At 42.0% G+C, this 27261-nt stretch overlaps 1 protein-coding gene across 4 annotated transcripts in view; it reads right to left on the bottom strand.

Moving 5' to 3' along the window:
- LOC143820505 (collagen alpha-4(VI) chain-like) overlaps positions 1 to 26497 on the bottom strand; it is an 88761-nt gene extending 62264 nt beyond the window's left edge. For 3 of the 4 annotated variants that reach the window (XM_077303431.1, XM_077303432.1, XM_077303434.1), the window contains exons 1-9: positions 26417 to 26497; positions 25751 to 25829; positions 20313 to 20398; positions 16879 to 17487; positions 13944 to 14543; positions 11675 to 12274; positions 9195 to 9818; positions 6171 to 6722; positions 3339 to 3896 (exon numbers count right to left, since the gene is read on the bottom strand). In XM_077303431.1, coding sequence (XP_077159546.1) covers positions 3339 to 3896; positions 6171 to 6722; positions 9195 to 9818; positions 11675 to 12274; positions 13944 to 14543; positions 16879 to 17487; positions 20313 to 20385 — 3616 coding nt within the window. In that variant the 5' untranslated portion in view covers positions 20386 to 20398; positions 25751 to 25829; positions 26417 to 26497. The remainder of the gene's footprint in view (positions 1 to 3338; positions 3897 to 6170; positions 6723 to 9194; positions 9819 to 11674; positions 12275 to 13943; positions 14544 to 16878; positions 17488 to 20312; positions 20399 to 25750; positions 25830 to 26416) is intronic. The other variant, XM_077303433.1, reaches the window with a different exon arrangement.
- Positions 26498 to 27261: the final 764 nt, after the last annotated feature.

Genomic DNA, 27261 nt, shown 5'->3' with positions numbered 1-27261 from the left:
GAGCTGCCTGGAAGAGTCTTCAGAATTTCCATGGAGATTAATCTCTGACTACAAACATCTAAGAGTGAGTAATTCTCCAGTGACTTTAAATTGTTTTCGCATACCTCCCCCTGCTCTGTTATCAAGAAGCAGCAGTGAAGTTACCTCCTCCAAAAAACCATTCCTGCCAGTTATTTTTTTTCTCTTTTAACTTCAGGGGGAAGGTGAGATATACTAATAACAGTGAAAAACAAGAAAACATTAAACCAGTCTGGTTTATTATTTCACAGAGATTTCCTTGATAAGGCATTCATGCAATACCTTTCCTGAAGCTCCGTGACTTTCTAAGCAACGTTGTCAAAACTCTTTGAGGGAGGACCTCTCCTGGCTGTCTGAGCTTGGCTGGTGACTTATAAGCCTAAAACATGTCTATGTTAAAAAGAATGGCCCATCTAACAGAGAAACAAACCCAAGATTTCAATCATTTACAGAAGGTTTGCTTAAGAATATTTTCAAGGAGATCCAAGATGGCAAGGAGGAAGTTTTTAACAGGATTGATGGACCAAAAACAGTGGTTGATGACAGCTCTAATCAAGGTTGGAAATCATCAGCAGAAGAGAAATCTGAAATTTTGGAGATGTAAAAGGGGGAGTTGGAGCCCCACAGAAAACATAACTCCCTAGATAAGGATACCCTTTTTAAAAAGGCATACAGCTATTTCAAAGCAACAGTACACAAGAATCAACCAAAAGATAAATGGATCTGTTTTGAAAGTAATCGATTTAAAGGAGCATCTCAGGGGAAAAAATCGTACTGATACATTGTGGATTGGGGTCCAGGAGGTGCAACTACTTCAAGATCCATCGGCGAATATTCTATGGAAAAGAGTACAACTGCACTTTCTACGCCGAAGTCTAACTGGACAGAATATAAGTCTATGGGAACAGCAAGGTGCAGCAAGCCTCGATATGAGACCCCCTTAAGAAGATTGGGGAAGAGAAAGGAGAAGCAAAGGGTAGGGGGAACAACATGTTTGAAATCTTTTATTTATTCTTTTTCTGTACACTTTTAAGGCAATATAATTGTAAATGCTTGGAAATGTCATGATAAAGTGTGGGGGGGTCCCCCCCTCTCTCTTTTAATTAGTGTATAGTTATAGGGCCAAAGTTCACACGGTTCTACAAGAAATGTTCTATGTTAAGTATCTAATTTAAACCTGGAAATATGGTTTTAAATATCTGTCAGGAAGGCTCTTTGGTTGTGTTAAAAACCTAGTTCTCTATGTGATCACTGCAACAAGGTTACATCTATAGCCAACAGAAAATTAGCTGAAGAATCGCAAGAACTGTGGAATTCTTATGTGAGAAAATAAATTTTGGGCTAAGGTCAAGACATCATATTGGAGAAAGAGTGGGCTTTTCCTTTTTTCCTTTAAAAAATAAATATTGGGTTAAAGTATAAAAATGATCTGAATTGAAGAATTCAGGAGCTGGAAATGTCACAATAAAGTGGGTTTTTCCTTTTTTCATTTCTTTTTTTTATAAATACTGGGTTAAAGTTCATATTGTTTTATAAGAAACATTTAATGTTAAGTACATAAAAATATGCTATTGTGAACAAGTGCAGGAGCCAGTTGATTTCCTAGCTTAAGGATAGGCCTTGGTTCACATTTAAGGGTACTTTTTGTAATACCCAAGGTTGATTGTAAATGTTGGAAATGTTATGTAAAAGTGGGCTTTTTTTGTTGTTGCTTTGTTTTTATATTTACAGGCAACAGATATATTTGGAATATTTGGCAAAATGAAATTTCAAGCAAATGGGGACCTTGGGGGTAGAGGGAGGGGTGATATTGTAGTTTGGTGTAGTGGTTAGGAGTGTGGACTTCTAATCTGGCATGCCGGGTTCGATTCTGCACTTCCCCACATGCAACCAGCTGGTTGACCTTGGGCTCGCCACGGCACTGATAAAACTGTTCTGACTGAGCAGTGATATCAGGGCTCTCTCAGCCTCACCCACCCCACAGGGTGTCTGTTGTGGGGAGAGGAATGGAAAGGCGACTGTAAGCCACTTTGAGCCTCCTTTGGGTAGGGAAAAGTGGCATATAAGAACCAACTCTTCTTCTTCTTCTTCTAATCCAATATATTATGTCCTTGTTCTTTTCTATATCTATATAAAAATAAAAAAAATATTTTAAAAGATTCCTAAATTAACAAATAACCAAATTTTTAGAGAAAATTGGTATAAGATGTTCTATAAATGGTATATAACCCCTAAAGGAATTGCTAAAATGCCCAAGTGTTATAATGATGATTGCTGGAAATGTAAACAAAAAGTGGGATCCTTTTTCCATATGTGGTCGAGGTGTGAAAAAGTTTATACATTTTGGTCAAAAGTGCATGGTTTATTGGAAGTGATGTTTAAAATTAAGTTCCCCTTGATACCTGAATTTATGTTGTTAAGTGTTTGTCCCAAAGTACTACCTGTTTAAGCCAGAACTTACTTCTTCTATGCTACAACGGCAACGAGGTTAATATTAGCTAAGATATGGAAGTCCCCGGAGACACCAACTATTCCATTATGGCTGGATAAGGTGGCTGAGTTATGGAAAATGGCAAAATTCACCTCAATAGTCAATAGAAAATTGCCTGAAGATTACCAAGAACAATGGCATTTTTATATGGATGACCTCTACAACTGGTCTACTAAGAAACCACCTATACTCCAAGATGGGGAGGGTTGGAGGGATGTGTCACTATTTGTAATTGCTCATTATTCTTTCTGTTATTTTTTAAACCAAATAAAAATATTTTCTAAAAATCAAAAAATTAAAGCATTATTGGAATGGACAACAGTGAAGAAAAAAATAAAATAAGAAGTTACTTTGGTTACGAAAACTTTTCATGGTATGAAGTTTGCAATGGACCAAATTTATAGATTTGGACTATATTCTGGATATAAATAAAAATAAGACAAAAAATAAGACTAAAATTATGCTATTGAATATGAAAAATTAGGAAAATTAACAGCAGTTGGGAGTAAATGTAATGAAGCAAAATGATAAGTGATATGAAAAAAATTATAAGAATTCTTATCTGTATTCAATAGAAAATTATTAAATCATGGCAAAGTGTAGTAGATTCAGATTCGGATTCAGATTTAGAGTACCTTATTGGCATAAAATTGGCAAAGTGTAGTAAACAAATGTATATGGAATGGGAAAAAGTCAAAGATAAGATTTAAGGTCTTACAAGACCATCTTAGCAAGAGAAGCTTCTTCAGCCAATATTCTTAGAAATGACTAAGAAATACTTGTTTTCCTTTCCACCCTGTTATCCTAGTCAAACATTGATGATACTTACTTCCATTAGGGTTGCAAGCGTGAAAGAGTACTGTCTTTTCCAAATAGGGGAGGGATTCATATTTTTCCTCAATATACACACGCTCTGGTGTTCCAGCAATTTCTCTAAGCTCATCATAATCTGCTTCAATTATTCCAACAGCATGGAGGATGATTCCTTTTTCTCTGAGCCTTCTAGCAGGTTCTGTTACATTATCATTAGATTCTCCATCCGTGACCACTATGAGATGCTGTTTGACATATGGCCGCCCTCCGTTAGATACGTCAAAGCAATCAGAGGCATCCGTTAGAGCTTTCCCTGTGTTGGTCCCTTGCTTTAACTGCTGCATTGTAGATATTGCATTGTTCAAATCATCCTTGTTCTTGTACTTGTTGAGATGGAACTCGACTTTTGAATCAGCGCTGTACTGGATAAGTCCAATCTGAATCTTATCAGGACCGATATCAGATTGGTCTATAATCCCCTGGATGAAGTCCTTTGTCAAAAGAAACTGTTTCCTTCTCATACTTTCAGACGTGTCAATTAGGAAAACAATGTCAGCTATCAAGGTCTTACATGCTGAAAGTTAATAAAAAGTGTGTTAAATCAATGCAGTAAATATTTCCTCCCCAAATACTAAAATCATAGCAGTGGACAAATATGGGTGTGAATGGCTCAATTCATTGCAGTTAATGGGGTCTTCTTATCGAGTACTTTTACTTTTTATACAGCATTAATTTATCTCTTCTAAACAGGATCTCTCCCCCCCCCCTCTGCTTCCCCATGGCATTGTGGTACATTTATTTCTGATATTTCCTTGGTATTTCTCTGATACTTCACGAACCTGCTTTGCTCTGAAATTTTTTTGGGGGGGGGGATCACAGCAAACCCTGGATTATCATTGTACTCATAGAAAGTTCAGATTTTTCTGGTCAGCCAATACCCCATGGTGGCTATTCCCTGGCTGCTACCGGAGAGGGGGGGCTTTTTGTTTTAACTAGTAAACAAATATTATTAAATCCTTATACAACAACAACAACAAGCATTTAATAGCATATAAAAGTACAATATAAGAAGGGAAAGTGCAAAAGGATCCACTGTTAGTGAGAACAAAGGCAAAGATCATGCTTTAGACATAATACATTCACAATTTCTCATGGCAAGATATAGAAACTTTGCAACTGGTTCAATTATATCAGGGTTCTGGGATGTCAAAAGAAACGGAGTCTTTCGTTCATCCGAATGCAGTTCTCTTTTACACAGCAGTGAGTTAAGAAATTTGGCTCGGATCGAAGAATAAAATGGACAATGGAAGAAAACGTGTGCAATTGATTCTATGCAGCATTGTCCACATGGGCACAGCCTAGCTGAATACGGGATCTGTTGAAATCTCCCATATAGAACAGCAGAAGGTAGAGCATTAGTTATAGCTAACATGAATGCTCTATGCTGTTGTGGGATGATTAAATGGTAGAAGTACGCAGCTAGGGGCTGAGAGCTTGGTGAGATCCCCAAGCTCAATGGCGAGCAAACGTTTCTAGCTTTACTGCTAAGTTCCTGCAGTTCTATGTCTAACAGTCTGTGTTTAATTGAATTAAATGCAGTCTTTTCAGATATCAGATACAAGAAGTCTAAAGATATCCCTATAGATTTTATGTTTCCCTCAATGTGTCTTAACCAAGCAGATGACTCATGTTCAGATAGCATGAGGGAAATTAGACTATTGGGGTCAGATCTAATATGAATGTGAAGCCAGAACTTGATTGTTAACAACCATGCTCTGGTTTCCAATAGTCTTTGGCTGGTTTCTGGACATAGGACTGCGTAAGAGATACAGTTTGGGGTCCCAAGGATTTTACAAAGGAAGACAGACTGGAGACTTTCGACTGCTTGGTTAAAAGCGTTGATCCAAATAGGGATGCCATAGAACAGTTGGGCACTTAGAAATCCTTATAACATTGTATCAGTCTGTGTATCAGATTATCTGAATTTCCAGCTCTTGTTTAAAGAAAAAACATCTCTAGACCCTTTTGTTGTGGAAATATAAGGAGAAAGGCATATGAAAAGGGATAGAGATTAACTTTAAAAAAAAAAGAAAGTTAAGAATTTAGTTGATTCAATACACAGACTAATAAAACATTGTCTTTTAAAAAGAAACAAATAAATGAAAAAGACCGGGGAGGGGAAGATAGCGGCTGCTAGGGGACTAGGGCAGAGGTGAAAGTCACTGAGAGAGTGGAGCAGGAAAAATGTGGGGAAACCTGCCACCTGAACACCTCATTGCTGCTGTACTGGATTGGCAGCCACAGCAGCAACAGAGAAATCACAAAAGCTTGTCCCTTTGTACAGGACCAGCTCAAATGTCTTTAGGTGCTCTAGGCAGGCCAAGCTGGGCACTCCTTTGGTGGGCTGGGCATCCCTCCCTAGGGCCAGATGCATTACCCCAGCAGGAGTACATACACCTCAAGTGACTAGTTGGCCAGCTGGCAGGCACTCATGTGCCTAGAGATGCCAGGTGACAGAGCTTGGGGTGCCATGGGGGATGCCTGCTTAGAGAATCATGTTCGGAATTGGAACCTCCCTGCAGGAACAAAGCAAATGTACCAAGGGTGATATTAGACCACAAGATGGTTTATACATGTTGTAACTACTTCCCCAAAAGGGTCAGGTTTATGAGGCAAACAGATGCTTCCCTTGACTTCCCTTCAGCTACATGCCTAGAAGTGAGTGTCCAACTGGTGAAAAAATTCCACTAGTATCACTGCCTCTCTGTAAGGGGCAGTTGACTAAGGAGGTTTTCGGAGGTTTGCTATCACCGAGCTTGCAAGTCCATGTTTTAAGAAAACTCCTTACCATTAGAAGTGCAGATGTCACGTGCCACAGTAAGTCCAAAGTTGTTTAGTGCATCATACGCATTCACAAGATGCGTCTGGTTTTCCATTCCAGTTATCTGAACCAGTTGCTCTTGACTAGCATTCCCAACGCCGATTGCAAATATCTTAATCCCTTCGCTTCGCAGTTCCTCTGCTGGCTCAGTCACACTGTCATCAGATTCACCGTCTGTAATAAGGATGAGGTACTTTGGAATGTTGTCCCTGGCAGCCTTCCGAAACAGATCCTTCATGAACTTCAAAGCATCTCCTGTATTAGTACCACCACCCAGCTGCCAGAGCGCATCAATGGCTTTCTTTAATGTCGCCTTTGTTTCGTACTGGCCGATTGCAAACTCCTTTTGTGGAGCATCTCCGTACTGAACGACTCCAAATCGAACTCTGTCGGCGCCAACCTGAAAATTGTCGACCATGTCATTCATGAACATGATCATGTCTCTGAAGCTCTCTGTTTGGATGCTGCCTGATCCATCAATCAGGAAATAAATGTCTGCTTCGTCGGTGTTCTCACAGGCTAATGACAGAAGAAACAAGAAGTGAAAGGTTGGACAATAGTCATTTATTACAGCACTGAAAATTAATGTTGAGTGTCAGCATGCAAAAAAGTGGGGAGATGCCGTTAAAGAGATGATTGTAAATATTGGTCACATTTCCAGGACAACAAGAAAGCTACTTGCAAACTGACAAATTTGCTGGCAGGGGCTCATGAGAATTGTAGTCTATGAACATCTAGAGGGCCACAGGTTGACTACCCCTGGTCTAGACTACTGTGAGTGTGTGTTAGACTTTGTCTTTTAGGAACAGTCGGCCACTGAATGTCAGGAAAAGGGTTAACAGTTTGTTGAACACTTGTTGCTATGGGAACAAGCCATGTGGGTCATGTGATGTTTATTGCTATGCAGAAATGTTGACACCATTTAATACACGCTTGTTTGCATGCACCCAAGTAACCAGAAGAGAAGCAATTCCCTTCCTGCTTTTGTTCCTTGAATTGCTTTGGGCAGATTCAAATGAGTAGCCGTGTTCGTCTGAAGTAGCACAATAAAATCAGAATCCAATGGCACCTTTAAGACCAACAAAGATTTATTCAAGGCATGAGCTTTCGAGTGCAAGCACCCTTCATCAGACTAAGAACTGACCATCATAACAGTAGGAATATATAAGCAAACGTTAATCCTGCTGCATTAGTAAACTGTGTCACAGCATCCACACACAGCCACATGAGAACTCTCTGCCAAACCAGCCAATCAAACCCCTCGAACCCATTTGTAGTTCACAAAGACATATCAGAAATAAAACTGTCTCTGCTTTGGGCAGAGAGAGAGAGAGAGAGAGATCCATCTTGGACTTCAGCCATGTAACAGCGAGAACTGTACAACTCCATCATGAGCTGAAGGAAGCTACATATTTTCTTATTTTATTTCCAAGTTTTCCCTACCATGTTAACCTAATAAAATAGTCTTTTTTATATTATCACACTGCCTTGTCTTCATTTATATATGAACTCATCTAACTAACATTACTTTTACACAAAATATCCAACAGTGCGTGGGGAGAAGATATAGTTATTATACAAGAAGGGGTGCAGGAGGAATGTTCAACTCTTCACCTCCCCCACACAATTTCCTCCCTGAAACAATTTCTTTCCAGGCAGTTTCCTTCCCAAGGGAAGGCCTTCAGTCTTGTTGTCCCATCAAGAGAAAAACAACAGAAAACTAGCAGGGGTTTTTTTTGGGGGGGGAACATGAGCAGCAAAAGGATTCAACATCCCCCCCTCACTTTCTGCCTACCTGTGCTGTTCTTTATATGGCCCCCATTATCCTTCTGTTTTATATGGATTCTACACAAAATTCAGTGTAACGCAGTGTGGTTAGCTAGGACTTGTAAGCGTGACCTCCAAGGAGAGCCAGTTTGGTGTAGTGGAATTCTAGTCTGGGGAGCTGGTTCTGCACTTCCCCACATGCAGCCAGCTGGAGGACCTTGGGCTTGCCATGGCACTGATAAAGCTGTTCTGACTGAACAGTAATATCAGGGCTCTCTCAGCCTCACCCACCTCACAGGGTGTCTGTTGTGGGGAGAGGAAAGGGAAGGTGAGTGTAAGCCACTTTGAGACTCCTTCGGATAGAGAAAAGCGGCATATAAGAACCAACTCTTCTTCTTCTTCTTCTTCTTCAAGGAATACTAGGGTTGTGATGTGGGGGCAAGCAATGACAAATCTCCTCTGAATGTCTCTTGCCTGGCAGCCAGGCAGTCTTAGGATCTGGGTACATTACACAAATGCCACACATATATTTGATAGATAAACATATATTTGAGCCTTCGGGGAGGGCGGTATATAAATATAAATAAATAAATAAACAAACAAATAAATAAGTCAAAGGACTGGACAAATCCACTCCAATGGCAAAAAGCTTAGATAGATTGTGAGTGGTTGGGCAGAAAGGATTGTTTCCATGTTTTGCACTTGTGTCCCCTTTCTTGCATGTCCAGGGAAATGCAAATTACCACTGTGGGGTTGTAGGCTGGCCAGGGATTCTGGTTTTTGGGGGGAGGGGGTTTGGGGGGGGGAATCATCTGGGAATGGAACTGGGGTCACTGTGGGTGGGCAGATACTTGTAAGTTTCTTACATTGTGCAGGGGGGTTGGACTAGATGAACCTGGAGGCACCTTTCAACTCTGTGATTCTATGATTTTACGAAAGCTCACTGACTGAACCTCTGGCCAGTGACACACTCTCAGTCTAACCTATCCAACAAGGTTGTTTTAAAGATTTGTTTATTTATTAAATTTATATACCGCCCTCCCTGAAGGCTCAAGGTGGATGAAATGGGAAGGACAAAGTATGTAAACTGGCAGAGATCACCACTCACAAAATATGAGAAAATCACTGTGTCAACCCACTGAGCCATCTGGTAGCCATCAGTTGGAGTTGACACAAGTTAATTTAGATGATATTCTGGGAGTTACATTGACATAAATCCTTTACCTTCTTTCACGCTACGGGTCCAGGCAGGGACTGCTAATGCTTGTTCCACAATCTCGTAACAAAGTCGGTCTGTTATCTTCCAATTATCTTCCAATGGCTGTAAAAACAAATCCATACTGAAGACATGTTTCCTCGGGGGGTAAGATGCAATTTGCTTTAGCAGGGTATTCTCTGGGTAGTTTTTGATGCCCACAGCATACACGATGACATCATCCCGCCGAAGTTTGGATGCAGATTCTCTGATTTCATCAACAGAGTAGCTATCTGTGATCACCACAGCCACTTTCTGTACTCCTTGATCCCTCCTGCTACCTTTCTCCTTCGTGAAAACCTTTTCCCTTAGGAAGTCTAGAGCAGCACCAGTGTATGGCTGCCCACCACTATATGGCAACTTAAGCAGATAGTTCAGAATCTCCAATCGGTCTTCAAATGTATCCAGAGTGAATTTTAATGTTGGCTTATCACTGTAGAGCACCAAGGCAACTTGTACCATATTGGGACCAATAGTCAAGGAATTAATAAACCTGATCAGAAAAGCCTTGATCCGCTGGAAGTTCTTTTCACCAACTGCACTGGATTCATCCACAAGGAAGGCGATGTCCACTAGTGATGCAATGTTACAAACTGTGAACAAAAGCCAAAGAAGGTAGGAAAAGAATGGGTTAGATCCTTCTGCAAAAACTTCCTCTAATTGAGAAATTCAAGAGAAAAAGACATCCATCAAAAGAGAGTGACTTTTTCTATAGAGAAAATCTTTCTTTGTTGAAGGCAGTCTTTCGCTGGTGGAAGAAGAGTTGGTAGAGGGAGTCATGTGATACAACTCTGGTCAAGAGACTTTGAGTCCTTAATTACTTGGGTATGGCCAATCTTTCCATAACAACAGAGAGAACAGAAAACCAGAGGGATTTTATCACTCCAGGGCATGCTGCTGTCAATGAATAATGCACAGGGATTAATCTGGAAGGCAGAAGACAGTACTGCTTCTGCAGCCCAATCTGCTCTTCCTGAGCATTTTCAAAACATTGCTATAGTCCTGCTATAACCATCATCAGCATCAGCATCAGTTTTATTGGGCCTTCTAATATATCACACAGCAGGCAAGGTGCATGATCCTGTAATCTCTGTAGGGGGGGAGGGCTCCTTTGTGAATGTACAGGAACACAAAGTGCATGCACATTAGGTCTTTGGCGTGTGTGAACTGCATCCATCTTGAGTATATTACTAAAAGCTCCTCTTCCAAAATTAATAGTAACTTCCAAGAATAGAGGACCTCATTTGGAATGGTTCTGCAGTTCTGGACACTGTATCTCAAAAAAAAAAAGACTTTGCAGAGATGGAAAAAGTACAGATTAAAGCAACCATCTTAGACTTTTCAGTTTGGAGAAAAGATGACTAATGGGGGTGGGACATGAAGGAGACTTATAAAATTATGCACAGCATGGAGAGAGCTGACAAAGAAAAAAAATTCTCGCTCTCCCAAAATTGTAGAACTCAACGGCATCCAGTGAAACTGATAGCAGTAAATTCAGGTCAGACAAAAGGAAACACTACTTTACATGATAAGTGGTTAAAATGTGGCTAAATGGCACAGTCAGCTTTAAAAGAGGAATAGCAGATTCACAGAGGATCGGTCTATCAACAGCACATAGCCATGGTGACTAAATGGAACCTCCAAGTACAGTGGCAGTAATGCTCTGAATACCAATGCCATCAGAGGCCTATTTGCCAGTCGCTGGCCCTCCTGAGAAACTGGCTACCCACTGTATAACACTGGACACCGAACTAAATGGACCACTGATCTGGTCTATCAGAGATCTTCTTTCATTCTTCCATTTTCGTGTTCAGCAACAAACTCCGTTGTCAGATAGATAAACCATATTTCAAGAAGCAAAAGTAACTGTCAAATACACCAGTTTTAATTAAGATCCACAGTAATCATAAACCCATTTAGAAACAACCCATTGCCATCAGACTGTTTCAACTGTGATAACTCTGAAAACAGACATGTGAAGCTTACCTGTACCGAGTCAGACCACAGACTCATCAAGCTCAATGTTGTCTGCATTGACTGGCAACAGAGAGTGGGTAATGCAAAAGGCCAGGATAGGGGTCCAGAATCACTGTCCCCCCAGAAGCACTGGGTGCTCCTCACCCCCATGCTAGGCTGATGGGAGCCACCACCATCCCCAGAGACCAGGTGCCTGAGCCCAAATGCCGTAGTAGGTGCAGGATCATGCTGTTCATCAGTGTGGTGGGGCTGTGGCTGGGTGGAAGCTCCCGTCCAGCATTGTCCATCAACTAAGCTTGGAGAGCCGCTGCCAGACAGGGTAGATGATGTTGACCTTGATGGATCAACGTTTTGATTCAGGCAAATTCATGTACTCAACCTGATGCACACGTCTATTCCTCACACATTTATACCATTGGAAGAGGAAAGGGTGTGAATGAATTTCGTTCTCTATCAATAAATGCAACTATACCTTTGGGTGCCTTTGCAGCTAGATCATCCGCAAACCGTTGGTAGGTTGATCCAACCAAAACTTCCACTACAGGCACATGAAATTGACCGATCTGCTCATTGTTGGTTTGGGAAACCCCGACAGAGGGAGGAGACATAGCCAATCCTTCCCTGTCAGAATTTAAGACATCCAGAGTTATGACATTTACTCCTGCTACTTTCAGCTCCTGAACAGCTACTGCGATGTCATCTTCAGATGTCGCTGAGGGGACCACCACAATATATTGGGGAGTTCCTTGGCTCAATCGACTCCCAGCTTCTTCAGTAAAATAAGCATCACGTAGAAATCTCAGGACACTTCCAGTCTGCAGAGGGCCTCTCTGGAAGGGAACGATGCGCTGGATGTGTCTGAGAACATCGTCTTTATTCTCATAAGTCTTCAGCAGAAATTCCACGTGTCCTTCTCCGCTGTATTGTGCAAAGCCAATTCTGAATTTGTTAACCCCAACATCCAGTCGTTCAACAATTTGGGCAATGGATGTCTTTATTTTTTCAAAGGTAGATTCCATAACACCAGAAGAGTCCACAAGGAAAACAACATCACCATACTGTTCTAGATAACCTGTAGAAAAAGAGATTACAAATCCTCTGTTTCATTCAAAAATCTACTGACTATTTTTTTCACTGAAAGTATTGTTATTGCCAAACTGTACACATGGTATTGCTAAAATGTATAATTCCCCTTGAATGTCTGAAAACACAATGATTGTTCAACATACTACCAAAGTATGTTGAAAGCTTTTGGATGAGAATTTATACTTAAAAAGCAGTGAGAATAGAAGATCTTTGGAGAGCTGGACCACCACCTCAGGCTGACCAGCTGTAAGAACCTAAAGGGAGGTCAACAGAATCATGAGTTTATTATCTAATTGTCGTTTATTATCCAGTTCCCAGTAGTTGCCAGTCAGAAGTCAGCTATTGGCCTTCACGGTTTAGCAGTTTGACAGAACAAGGATTCTCCATTATCTCAGCTATTGCTGCTGTGAACACACAGACATTCACATTGGGAAAGGAATGTCTATACCAGGGATTCCTAACCAGGGGTCCAGGGACCGGCAGGAGTCTACGGGAGCTCTGGAAGGGGTCCCCTGCATTTCCCCTCCTGTCTTAATAGACTTCCTTTGCTCCCCCTCACCCCTCCTGAGCGTGACTTCTCTAGTGGTTTCTGTGCCAGGGTGTGTGTGGAGCCTGCACACCTATTCTCACCTTAAACCGCTAATGCTGGCAGGGGCTCATGGGAATTGTAGTCCATGGACATCTGGAGGACCACAGGTTGACTACCCCTGCCTTAAAGGGTGTCTTCAGGCAGGGTTTCGGGGGGCGGGGGGGGGAACCTTATAGGACATTTTTGTTTACCCTAGCATGTTACATGAACTCAATGGCAAATTGTGTTTTTTGCAAAGGATTTCTCCCCTGGGTATTTTTGTTTGCTTATCCACAGAGCACAAATGGTAAGGGTAAATAGCTATATTCCTGGACATGGTTTACTACTTTACATGTAACAGTGATGGGGCATTCTGCCCCAGCCCATACAATTAGGGTAAGTGTTTCACCTTGAGCTTACATTCAGTCTATTTCCTAAAAATTATCCCCCTGTGTTTTGAATGCCGGTCCTTCCTTCAGTCTCATTATTTATGAACAGCATCATGGAAAACAACATGGCTAACATTGAATGCAACTGACCTCTTTGGAGCTTCATATTCTCACGGTAAACTTAACCATGATGAAGCATCTAAGTCAAGCTTTCTCAACTAGGGGGTTCTTGACAGCTCTGGAAGGGTTTCTCAAATGGGTGGGAGTTAATTAATTTCTTAGAATTAAAAAAAATCTAAACATTTGTTGGGTTGTATGACTATATATGGTCATATCAACCTGCCTCCGCCTCCCAAAGTGGGGTGTAGGTAGGGGCAGGGGCCCCGGTATGTGTGTACACAGCTCTGCTTCCCAACCATATTCTGCACAATCACACCACTTCTGGGGTTTCTTGAAGCCTGAAGGATGTTTCAGTGGTTTCTCAATGGTAAAAAGCAGGGGTAGTCAAACTGCGGCCCTCCAGATGTCCATGGACTACAATTCCCAGGAGCCCTGCCAGCATTCGCTGGCAGGGGCTCCTGGGAATTGTAGTCCATGGACATCTGGAGGGCCGCAGTTTGACTACCCCTGGTAAAAAGGTTGAGAAAGGCTCCTCTAAGTGACTGCCAAATGTCAAGATGTACAACAATTCCACTTACTTTTAATTTGGCTCTCCACTTCCAAGCACATGATTTGGAGAAAATTTCCAGCGAGGCTATCCAAATCGTCTTGAGAGATATCTAAACTGCTAATACGGAACACAAATTTATCAGGAGGACTGCTGGCAATGTCCTGGATCCGAGCAGTGTTGTGGTCACCAATTCCCACCACAAAAACAGAGATTCCTTTTGCCCTCAGTTTGCTTGCTGGGCTTTTGACTTTATCACTAGATTTCCCATCTGTGATGAGAATGAGCATCTGGGGGATGTTTTCCTGTATTCTGCTTCCAGCAGATTTAGTGAAGTATTCTGACCTGATAGAATTCAGCGCAGCACCTGTGTATGTTTTGCCACCTGGGAAGTGCAAATTCCGTATACGTTCCAGAATGTCACTTTTCAGCAAATGCTCATTAAGCAGAAACTCATTGAAGGTCTGATTGCTGTACTGAGCCAGACCAATTCTAACCTGGTCACTGCCAACATCGAGACCGGAGATCAGGATGGTGAGGAGGTCTTTCACCTTCTGAAAATGAACCTTATCCATACTGGATGAACTGTCCACCAGGAATACAATGTCAGCCACAGTGGCTTTTCTGCACACTAAATGAGAAAAAGAAGCAACAATTGGAAAGGCTGTTAAGAAGAAGAGCCAGTTTTTTTTATACCCTGCTTTTGATTACCTGAAGGAGCTGCAAAATGGCTTACAAGCACCTTTCCTCTCCCAACAGACACCCTGTGAGGTAAGTGGGGGCTGAGAGAACTCTAAGAGAACCATGACTAGCCTGAGATCCCCTAGCCCAGGGGTAGTCAAACTGCGGCCCTCCAGATGTCCATGGACTACAATTCCCAAGAGCCCCCTGCCAGCGAATGCTGGCAGGGGGCTCATGGGAATTGTAGTCCATGGACATCTGGAGGGCCGCAGTTTGACTACCCCTGCCCTAGCCCGTAGAAGAATCAAACCTAACTTTCCAGATTACAGTAGTCTACTACACCATGCTAGCTCTCCTTATTCCTTTTACTTCAGGATTCGGGGGGGGGGGGGAGTGACCTTTCCTTGGTCAATAGAACTTGGGTGGGGTTACATTTAGGCCACAACAGCATCTTGTCCCAGCTAAGTTTAGTAGAGTCACGCACCAGCACAACTTCCTATTTAAAAGAGCAATGTTACTCATTGTGCCAGCACTAATTAGTGCCCGGGATTCAACGCAGCCGCTGTTGTTGCGGTGGGGGGTGGGCCAAGGAGGACGCAGGCGAGTGAGGGCAAACTGTCCAGCAACATGTGCAAGGGGCGGGGTACTGGTGCCTTTGTTAAGGCACCACACAGCCCAGCCTGCGTCCCCTTTGGCCAGGGCCTAAGCCGGAACAGTTCCCCTCCCTCCCGCCCTGTGGTTATGGATGTGGCATTGTGTTTGTGGGTCTACATCATAGCTTCTGTGGAGGCATGGCAGGGGCCTGTTGGCAGGGCTCCAGTCTGCACTCTGGAAGCTCTGGAGGTGTGGGGGTCTCCTTAACGAGGCCAGCAGGGATACGAGCGCAGCCTACCTGGTTGGGAGTCCAGGGGCACCAAATTGAGGTGGACGCCTGGTGGGCCCCAATATGGCCGCTCCCCGGTGGGGGAGACAGATGACGAGGGCCTGCTCTCCGGGCTGGGAAGAAGCGGGCCACAGACATCTATGGACCCTCAGGCTAAGCAGCCAGATGGCTGAGAGGTCAGGCCCCCGCTCATGCCAAGCCAACCCCCTTCTTTAGGGGAGGCATTCAATAAAGGGCTGTGGCCGTGTTTACACCAAAAAAGCAAGTGTGTCTTCATTTGCAAACTGCCACCATGCTAATCAATTATTCTAACAATGCTTTAATGGCTCTTGTTATGTTGTACAAGATCTCACCACTGGTCAACACAGCAGCCAATGCTGCCTTGCACCAGATGACACAGACTTATTGACTGTTGCTGTGCGGAAGACACTCCATGGAAATGCTTTCGGAATGTCACCGGTGGCACTGGAGATCATTCACGTGGGCTTTTAAGGAAAGGTACAGGAAGAAGAGCTTGCTTTAATCCTGCAAATGGATATCCCTGTCCTGTTTGCTTTGCTTTCACCCAAATAGATCCGTGAGCACTTCTGCAGAGGAGTCTTCCAAAAGGCACATTTGGTTTAAGCTGAATTGGTTCCACTTCTGCCATGTGTTATTGACGTTCACAAGAGAGACAACCAAAACTAAGACATTTTCAGGGTAAGCTATGAAAACACCCTTATTGGTCATTCATCTCACATCTGATTATTACTAGCATCGTTTGAAAGACAGGGAGTTAGATCCAGGCCAAGAATTCCACTAATTGAAAGGGAAGTGTAATTCCTTCCAATGCCCCCATCTTGTTGCATTTCCCCGAAAGTCCCTTATTCTGTTCCTGGGCGTCCTCTGCCCCGCAAAAGCAGCATTTCAGTGAGATCAATAGGCTGCAGGAGGAGGCAGAAAAGGTACCTTCTTTCAGTGGGAAATTTAGTTTGGTTCCAACCCCCTTTTTTAATACTGGCTAGGGAACTAGAAGAAGAAGAGCTGGTTCTTATATGCCACTTTTCTCTACCCAAAGGAGTCTCAAAGCAGCTTACATTCACCTTCCCTTTCCTCTCCCCACAACAGACATCCTATGAGGGAGGTGAGGCTGAGAGAGCCCTGATATTATTGCTTTGTCAGAACAGCTTTATCAGTTCTGCCAAGGTCTCCCAACTGGCTGCATGTGGGGAAGCGCAGAATCAAACCCAGTTTACCAGATTAGAAGTCCACACTCCCTAACCACTACACCAAACTGGCTCGACCAGATCAAGGGGACAAAGTATAGGTAAATGATCAATTAACTCAGAGTTTGTGATCTGTTTATCACCTTGCCTCTGAGCGGGCAGGAGAATACAATTCCCCCAGACCCTTGTGGATTTACCTGGAGAAACCTGGCTGATCAGTTGAGCAGCTTCCTCTGCTGTAGTACATAGCACCTGAAGTATATTTTGGGAGATACCCTGAAGAGCCACGAAATCTTCCACACTGTAAACATGCCTTTCATCTGGATCACTAGCAATTTCCTGAAGCTCAGACAAAACAGCATCTTTGATGCCTATGGCATAAAGCGTGATGCCCGCATTCTTGACTGCCTCTGCTGGCTCACAGATATTATCCTGAGCTTGCCCGTCTGTTATCACCACTGCAATCTGGGGGATGCCTTTGCTACGTCGGCTCCCAGCCATTTCATTGAACTGAGTGTCCAGCATAAACTGCAAACTCTCCCCTGTTTTAGTCCCCCCGCCTTTGTAATGCAAGTTTTGTATATTGTATAAGATGTCCTCTTTGCGCTGGTAAGTGTTTAAGAAAAACTCATTGCGGGGTTGATCGCTGTATTGAATCAGACCAATCTGGACTTTATCTTCACCAATATCAAAGTTATTAACCAGGGTGTACAGGAAGTCTTGAATGGTTCTGAAGTTTTCCTGGTTTATACTCCATGATCCATCCACCAGGAACACAAGGTCTGCAACCGAAGTTTTCCTGCAGACTGAAAGCACAGGTTACAACATCTGTTCCACATAATATATTTCTGGTAAGGCCTTGGAGGAGGAGTGTGTCTCATGGCTTAAGTGCCATGCAGAGCTTAACACCCACTCAGGCTGCCCCACCCGAGTGCCTCCTTCTCCAACCAGCTTGCCTGTCTGTCCAGCGGCCAGCCAATCACCTTCCATCCCACACCCTTGACCACCCCCTCCTCCTTCCATTTCCCTCCAAGGCTCAGTGGCTGCAGTTCCTTGCTGCGTGAGAGCTGTCCCTGCTGGTGAGTTCCCTAACAGCTGCCTGCAGCCTTTCCAGATCCTGTGGGGAGGGGGAGGCCATGCATAGAGTTTTCAACCCTACCCCCCTAATCTAGCATCCGTTGTGTTCCTGAATGCAATGGGCTTGACCTCTAGTTCTTCTATAAAGGTAGTGAGCAGTTTCAGGACAAGCAAAAGAAAGTGCTACATTACACGCTGTGTAGACTTATGGAAATGGCAGCCACTAATTAATTTTAAGAGCCTAATTTATGGCGGATAGAGCTTTCAAGACCTATTAGTCAATACTAGCTAACATATTCTGAAGCAGCGACATGCTGGGGACAAACAGAGAGGTCTGTTCAGCTGTTCTGGAGTGCCGCTATAAGAAAATCCCCTTTTCACAGAGATGATGTCCTCATTCCAACAGACAGTTAAAAACTAGCAAATGTGTTCTAAGGGGCAATTTAATCCAGCCAATCTATATAGATACCCAAGACTTCCTTCAATGGACAAGTTTAAGAAACTTCTAAATGATAAAAGTAGTCAAATCGCTATCTGCATTAGTAAATTCTGCATTGGTAGATTGGTGAATTCTGCATTGGTAGATAGGTAAATAGCTATCTGCATTGGTAAATTGGTATATTCTAAATTATAAAAGTAGGCAAATACTATCTGCATTGGTAAATTCTGTCCTGCTGTTATTGGGTAGCATATATATATATTTATGACAATAAATATATGACAATATTATATGACAATAAATATCCCCACCCCACCTAATTGAATGCTATAATGACTCATTACTTCAGTAATGGTGTTTTAATGATAACTCATAATCACGACAATTTTTATATCTGTTAACTGAAACACATTTCTATATTTAAATATCTTTCTGTTTTTGCCTGATATTTTAAATATACTTTCAAATTCTGGTCTGAATTTGTAAATAAATTTGATTTGATACTAGATATATCCAGCTTAATTTCAATTCTACTGAATCGCAGCTTCCTTTAATTCACATCCTGTTTGCATCCTGTTTGCACTCCGCACCTATCTTTTTTCTCAAATGTTTCTCCTCCAAATTGCAGAGTATAACTCTGCATACTAATGAGAAAACCATATTGCCACATTCTTTCTTTCTTTCTTTCTTTCTTTCTTTCTTTCTTTCTTTCTTTCTTTCTTTCTTTCTTTCTTTCTTTCTGGGTGCCACTGGTTGGTCCCTGTTTATTGGTCAGTTTCAGGCAGGAGGTGTCTTTTAAAATTGTAAGGATTCGTAGAGCTTTTCCACTTTCAGGTTGCCATTTTAGTGAAAGGTTTTCCTGCCTTAATTTTGCCTTAGCTTCTGTGCTTAAAAATCCTATTAGAATCACAGAATCATAGAGTTGGAAGGGCATCCAGTTCAACCCCATGTTCAATGCAGGATCAGCCTAAAGCATCCATGAAAATTGTCTGTCCAGCTGCTGCTTGAAGACTGCCAGTGAGGGGGAGCTCACCACCTCCTTAGGCAGCCTATTCCACTGCTGAACTAGAATCACAGAATCATAGAGTTGGAAGGGGCCATGCAGGCCATCTAGTCCAACCCCCTGCTCAATGCAGGATCATAGAATCATAGAGTTGGAAGGGCCATACAGGCCATCTAGTCCAACCCCCTGCTCAACGCAGGATCAGCCCAAAGCATCCTAAAGCATCCAAGAAAAGTGTGTATCCAACCTTTGCTTGAAGACTGCCAGTGAGGGGGAGCTCACCACCTCCTTAGGCAGCCTATTCCACTGCTGAACTACTCTTTCTCTATCGGGGCCCCCACCATGCAGAATGGATTCCCTGGAGAGGTAACAGAGACACTGCCTTTAAAAGGTTTTAGGAGATGACGTAAGGTCATTTTATTTGCAAAGGCTCTTAATGGAGCATAAATTATAATTGTTTTCTTGGGGAAGAGAATTAATTGGAGTTTTATTGGACTTATTTTAATCTTGGGATTCTGAGTCATCTTGAGCCACAATGGAATGGCAGGATATAAATGCGTCAATAAATTAATAGATTCCATTCAAGAAAGTTCAGACTTAAAAGATTTTTATCCCAATACTTTAGCTCTCCCAGCAGTTTTCAATGAAACCCTATCTTAAATGCTATCATAATTTACAGAACACAGCAGGGTGGTTCTCCATTTGTGGTTCTCCATTTATTTGAATTGGCAGAATAATATTATCTCAAGAAACCTTTATTTATGCATGTCCTTCAGTTACTTTTGGTTGAAGCTGATGGTAGATTACGGGATGATAGAGACAATAAACCAGATTACAGTATTAAAGAATGGTGTTATAAAAAGGTAGTATCTAGTAAGCAATGTATTGTTTTCAAATCCCTTTTAAAAATACTCTTTAGACATATCTGTTTTATTACCATTCTTTAGGGTGACCTTCTATCAATCTAGTCTGAATATTGCCTTTCCTGGTACAATGAAAGTATAAGAACATATACATGAGCAAGGACAAAGCAAACCTAATCTAGGGCTGCAATTCTGTTATTTGTATCATTGATCTTACTGGGTGATGAAATAATAGGAATGCTTCATTACCAGTGGTTTGCGCATCAATGGGGCACAATGCGGTCAAAAACACAAGGATGAAAAGTTGGTTCCAGTTGTCCATCCTGAATGCTCCCCTAGACAATAAAATAAAATAAAGTCAAATAATTAGAAACAACAGGCACCCATTAGGTACACTGAAAAATGTGCTCCCGGTCAGATTTGTCCAAAAGACAGGGGTCTCAAGGAAATATTCAAGATTATCACATATGTATTATAGCACTCACTTTCATGGTCTACATCTTTCTTTCTAAGACTTATGCAGTGTGTTTGTTGTAGATGGACCTTAACACCATGCATATGTTAATCCTTTCAGTAACCAGGCAGGAGAGTCGTTAAGATCTGCTTTTGGTGTTTTGGTCATATGAGACCAGCTGGTGAATACAACGTTTACAGCAAATATTTTTGGCAATTGATAGAAAGGAAACAGCAGTCTTAGAAGTAAACATGCCTAATGAAGCCCTTCAGACAAAAGTTAAAATTGTTTATAGGGAGCCATACGATCAGTATCTCCCTCCCAATGTTTGTTAATGCCAGATGTGAAACCACTGGAACACACGTGCAAACAAACAGGATTCGTGCATTTCAGAAGCTCCTCAGATCTGATCTTCTGAGTCAATTGGATACTAATCGTCCCCCCTCAGCCTTTCTCCTCCAACTAGGATTGCAGGCTCACCCAACCTACTGGGCAATCAGTAAGTGTTGAGTTATTGTTCTCCCCAATGTTCTATTGTTCATAATGTTATAGTTATTATGTTATTATATACGGAGTTATTTGTACAGTTATCTCTGTTTGATGTAAACCGCCCTGAGCCTTCAGGGAGGGCGGTATATAAATATGATAGGTAGGTAGGTAGGTAGGTAGGTAGGTAGGTAGGTAGGTAGGTAGGTAGGTAGATAGATAGATAGATAGATAGATAGATAGATAGATAGATAGATAGATAGATAGATAGATAGATAGATAGATAGATAGATAGATAGATAGATAGATAGATGATAGATAGATAGATAGATAGATAGATAGATAGATAGATAGATAGATAGATAGATAGATAGATAGATAGATAGATAGATAATGTGATTCGATGTAAGAGGCAAGCAAGATGTGGAGCGAATAACATCAGCTAATGTTTAGCTATTCGTGAACATGCAGGACCTTCTAGCTGCTTGACTGTAAATTAGGGTTGTCAGATCCTCCTTAGTCATGTGGGGGAGGGAGGCTTGTCAGACCCAGGTAAGAAAACTCCTAGAGATTTGGGGATGGGTCTCTGTAGGATACAATGCCACAGAGTCCACCCTCCAAAGCATCCATTTTCTCTGGGAGAACGTATCTCTATAGCCTGGAGAAGAGTTGTAATCCTGGGGAATCCCCAGGTACAGGAAGCATGCATTGAAGGGAAATTTTGCTGGTCCAGTCATGGGCCTGCTTGATAGCAATTCAAAGACCCAAAGTAAAGCCCTTTTTTTGTTCCTGGCACCAAAACGACGAAGCTCCAGTTTTCAGGGAGAGTTGTCTGTCTGCCTCTATCACTGCCTTCCACCAGCAGATGAAGACTTTTCTTGTTGACTTCCTTGCAATAGTCTAGTCAAGTAGGCCCATATTGCTATCCCCAGATTGGAAGTGGAGGTCAAAGTCCTAGAGACATGTGGTATACTTAATGTTACCTAATATTTTATGACAAAGATAATATTTGAACCAGCAACCTCCTGGGTGTTCTTAGCTGCTCAGCTACTCCAGTTCAGTGGCATGCTCTTGGGATACCGGGGCTGAGATCTTGTTATCTTCAACCATGCTGTTCTTGCTGGCTATCTGTTCAGCTTTTTGGTAGCCAACTACTGTCACGATTTTTTCCATAACCAGCTTCAACAAACCTTGGTGAAATAGATACGGGTTGCAGATCTATATTCAGAGCTTTGCTAATTACCACGGTGCTAATTACCAAGCTTTGCTAATTATGGAGATTTTGCCACACTTCACTGGAAGTCTAATAATTAAAAAGTGAATTAATGACACAATCTCACCCTCTTTTTATATACAAGGTGATTAACATTCAAAGAACTACATCCATGTGAAGACACACTTATATTTTGCTAGTGAAGCAATGCAATCAGTATCACACCATCCTAAGCACTTAATTTTTTCCCCCAGTCAGCTTTTTTTCTATTGCAGTCTATGCTGTGGATTACATTTGATGCGCATGGTATTTGTGAACTGCTTTCAGAGCAAGAATGCCATTGAATAAACATTCAAAACCACAATGTTAAAACAATTACTTCAGGAAAATAACTTGGATGAGTAATTCAATTAATGTGGACGGGAAAGTTCAGGACCACACAAGTGAGCTGATGTCGAATAAAATGGCTGACTACTCACCTCAGTCTCAATTGTTTTAAATTTTATAAATTTCTCCCCAGTGGGGACCCAAAGAGGGTTATCACAGAATTCTCCCCCCTGCTATGGAGAGAAGTATAGGTGACTGTAGATCATTCTGAGACAACTTCAGGTAGTAAACACCAGTTTGGTGTAATGGTTAGGAGTGCGGACTTCTAATATGACGAGCCAGGTTCGATCCTGCACTCCCCCACATGCAACCAGCTGGGGGACCTTGGGCTTGACTGGGTACTGTTAAGCTATTCTGACCAAGCAGTGATATCAGGGCTCTCTCAGCCTCACCCACTTCACAGGGTGTCTGTTGTGGGGAGAGGAAAGGGAAGTCGATTGTAAGCCACTTTGTGACTCCTTCTGGTAGAGAAAAGTGGCATGTAAGAACCAGTTCTTCTTCTCCTAAAAAGCAGGGTACACCACAACAGCTCTTCTCTTCTTCTTCTCTGTGAATGGGTTGGCATAAAGGCTGAGCTTTGGATCAAAAAGCCTCTGAACCAAATTTTCCCTCAGTCATGAAGTCACAAATACCCAAATGACAAATGCTTTGCAAAGGCATAGGTAGGCTGAAAATATGATTATCGTTCAGCCTCCAACTTTGCCATCCATTGATTCAGAAGCCCAGCACAAGCCCCTACAAGTGCCTATTTTTCACACATCAGGCAAATACCACATGCATTTATTTCTTCCCTTCTGTCTTTAAAGATACACATTAATATTCAGGATAGAGCTATGTGTATGGTGGCCACGGGTTCCATCTGCCCCCTCTTCTCTCCTCCCTCTTTGAGATTGTATTGGGGAAAATGGGATTACATTGTTATACAATTGTTTTTTTTTCCCGCCGCATCTCACCTCATCTTATCTTTTTTTATTTGTGTTTTATGTCTGGTGTTTTAAGGGGAGTTTTATTGGGGATTTTATGCAGACTGTTGTAACCTGCCATGAGCTATTTGGGAGTGGCGGGTAAGAAATCAAAGAACAAATAAATAAATAAAAAGAGTGAGGAAAGCCTGAAAAGTAGCACAAATTCAGCCCCAGTGACCTCATGCAAGCCACTCCCTCTCCCACAACATAAGGATAACGCCCAGTCACAGGTTTGTTTTAGGGATTTCAAGGGGAAATATGGGAAACACTCCCCTAAAAGAGTGCTAAGTATAATACACTCAGACGCTGACTTACAAACTGCACTCAGCTATCATGACCAAGTTCTTGACGTGAATGAGTCAGCAGCCCTCCAGCTACTATGCTCTCCCTCCCTCTCTTTCCTCTCCTCCCCCTTGCCAAACCAAACCAAGATCGAAGATTTCCTGCTTTAGACAGTCTTTGATCTAACCACAATTTGTTGTGACATTCAATAATTCACGAGTCTCAATGACTGGGCGTCTTTCTCACTCACAAACAAAGATTCTAAATCATCGTGCAGAATCCCAGTTTATGTGCAAGATATATTTCCCGGTTCATTGAAGCATCAATATTCAGATGTCGCTACTAACTTTGGTTCGGTCCAAGTCTTTTAAACCAGAAAGAATTCAAACTTGGCTCATGGTGCTAGAGGAGAAACGAGGAGGGAGAGGAAGTAGAGCTGAGGATTTTTAGTATGTGAACAAACAGTGGCTGTCTTGTGATGGTTGGGCATCACCGCTCTCTTCCAGTCTAAGCTGACAATAAAGCCCATGTTTATAGTTTGCCTTCCAGAATGTTTCACTCTGAAAGCAGGAATCCTTCCATCAGTGCAAACTGGTCACCAACTCTTTTTCTTCAAATTTCACAGCAAAAGCTTCATTAAATAAAAATCTAGGCAAAAATGAGATCTCCTCCCCTCAAACACACACACACACACACGAGCTGGTGGTATCACCAGACTTTGAGGGTATTGTTCATTTTGATACATACTCAAAAGATGGTGGCAGATGGTCCCACTGTTTGGGGAGATTGCACATTCAAGTAGTTTTTCATAAACACGCCATTCTGCAAGAACATTTTTTTTCGAGAGTTGAAAGCAACACGACTGTTATGCACGAAATAGGGAACCGTCTTATTAAAGTTCGATTTCCAAAAGTTTCTTAAGTGGCTCCTGCAGCAGTGCGGCAGAGATGCAAGCTGAAGTCAGACGCCAAACACGGCACTCCTCTGCATTACAATCTTATTCAAGGGACAGCTTCACGGTTGAAGATATTTTATGTTTCTGCTAGAGCAATACCCGGTGCGTAGGCATCAACCAAGCAAATCAATTTAGATTCCATCAATTTCAGTGAGGGGAGATTAACACCCATACTTAATTTTCCAAGTCCTTAAGGTTAACTAAACCTGAATAATGCTCATTTTCATTGGCACTTGTTGATAGACAGGGACATTGGACATGTAGTTCCCTGCAGCTACCTGTGTTATTCGTTCTCAACATTGTAGAGTTTGCCTTTCTTGAAGAGGAAATTTCCTCCATAATCAAAGGGTAACAAATACATAACAGTACAATAACCAAGATGGACAATGCTTCTTTGCATCATAATAGTCAGATAAAAACACACATTTGGGCACCATGATTCGATCTCACAATTGATTTTAAACACTTTGCACAACTGTTCAAAACCAAATTCCCATCCTTCGAAAGAAATGAGAAAATCATTTCTTAGATTGCATGTGACCCTTGTAACAGTCCATGTTACTCACAAAAATAGCTTTTGCAACAAAACAACTTTTAAAAACATTTAATATTTTCAGCTGTGAAAACAAGTAATTATGAGATTAGCAATTTTAAGAACAATTTCTTGGGAGGAACCACGCTGACTAGATTTTGAGTACCCCTGCTTTGTCTCTAAAAGAAGTATAGTTATTGTGCACCCAGTACCTCCAAAACTGCATCTAAGGGCGATATGGGAAGCACCTGGGACTACATCTTAGAGGTAACATTTAGCGTTATCATGTGTTGTCACGAATGGCTTACATTTGCATCTAGTCTTCATTTCATTTTCTGTGAACTGAACAACAAGGAGTATCATCCTATCTGAGGCAAATTCAAATCCTGCTGAATTATGACTCTTCCTCTTACCTGGACCCACTCTTCCTCCTGCAGTCTGACTTTTTTCAGAGATGCCTTTCTCCGTCAAGCAATTATTAAGCCTTGAACCCTGAAAGAATGATGTGCAAAACTTCAACTCCATGCAAGTCTCTGTTCTTCCCCATCCCTTCATTCTAGACAACGTTTAATTTGAATTCTAGAATAAATCATGACTAAGAACTGCACTGAACTTGCTATGAAACTCCAGTCTAAAGATTCTATAAGGATGGGACATCTTTGAATGGAAGACAAAGAGCAGACTTTTTATACCCCACTGTTCACTACACTTTCCCCTTCCTCCCCCACAACACACACCCTGTGGTATAAGTGGGGCTAAATGAGCTCTGAGAGAACTGTTTTGCAAGAACAGCTCTAACAGAACTTTGGCTAACCCAAGGTCACCCAGTTCACTGCAGGTGGAGGAGTAGTTCTCCAGATTAAAGTCCACCAATATTTAACCAGTACATCACACTTGTTCTCCTTGGAGACAGAGATAAACTTCTTTATCCACTAGGAGAGTTGATATACTGATAAACTATGAAAAAGTCTCCAATTAAAAAAAAAAGGAATTATGGGAAGGATACATTTTTCTGGACTAAAACTCAAATTAAACAATGGTGAATTACTAATGAAAGAAGTTTGACATGTTGGACTCACTGACTGCTTGAAGATCCATTTGAGCAATGTCTAGCGGTCCACACAATCTGTCTTCTCCAGGAGCATGAAACAGCCCAGCTGTGTGAGGACAGTTATTCTTCCTAGAAACAGGGAGTAACTCCTCCCAAGACATTCCCTGCACAGTATTCTCCTTGGCTGATAATCCCTCCCCGACTGAACTTAGACTCTTGTGTAAACTATTTTCCCCAAAAGGAAACGTTTTTATAACGTTTTTATAAAATGCTACCTATAATGGTTGTCCGGGAGTACAATTAGACTTAATATGGAGTCGTTTGAAGGAAATTTTACTCTAGATCAAATCCATATCTATAGATTCATTTGACTCCTTCAACAACATTACCTCACTATGGTTCACTTTCCACTGTATAAAACTGGTTTACTACAAGTCAGTAAGCAGGCTGTGGCAAATTCCTCGGCAGGGATGGACTAAGGTTACAATGGCCCTGGAGTAGGCCTCATTGCATGGCCCCTGTAGAAGTGAGACCAGCACTATCTCAGACATGGACAGCGGCACCAACACCGTGTTGTTTATAATGGGATCTTAGGGAAATCCCTCCGAATTCCACAAAGAACCGATCACTGCTTCTTGTGAAGGAACTCAACAGGTTCTATATACAATCTGGGCCTGCAATATCTCCAGCAGCCTTCTAACAACCACCACAAGAGTGTCTTCTTCTCATACCACCAGGAGGTAGAAGGCCATCTTTCTTAACTCTATCTTTCCGTGTAAATCTTTACCTCAGGCTCAATCCTCCTGTGTTAGTACAGAAAGTGACAACAGGTAAATCAATACTGATGGCTTCTGAAGCCAGATGTGTTGCTGA

Source organism: Paroedura picta, chromosome 11 (genome assembly GCF_049243985.1).
Source record: "Paroedura picta isolate Pp20150507F chromosome 11, Ppicta_v3.0, whole genome shotgun sequence".
NCBI classification, from domain to species: Eukaryota; Metazoa; Chordata; class Lepidosauria; order Squamata; family Gekkonidae; genus Paroedura; species Paroedura picta.
This window is presented reverse-complemented; position numbering and strand designations above follow the sequence as displayed.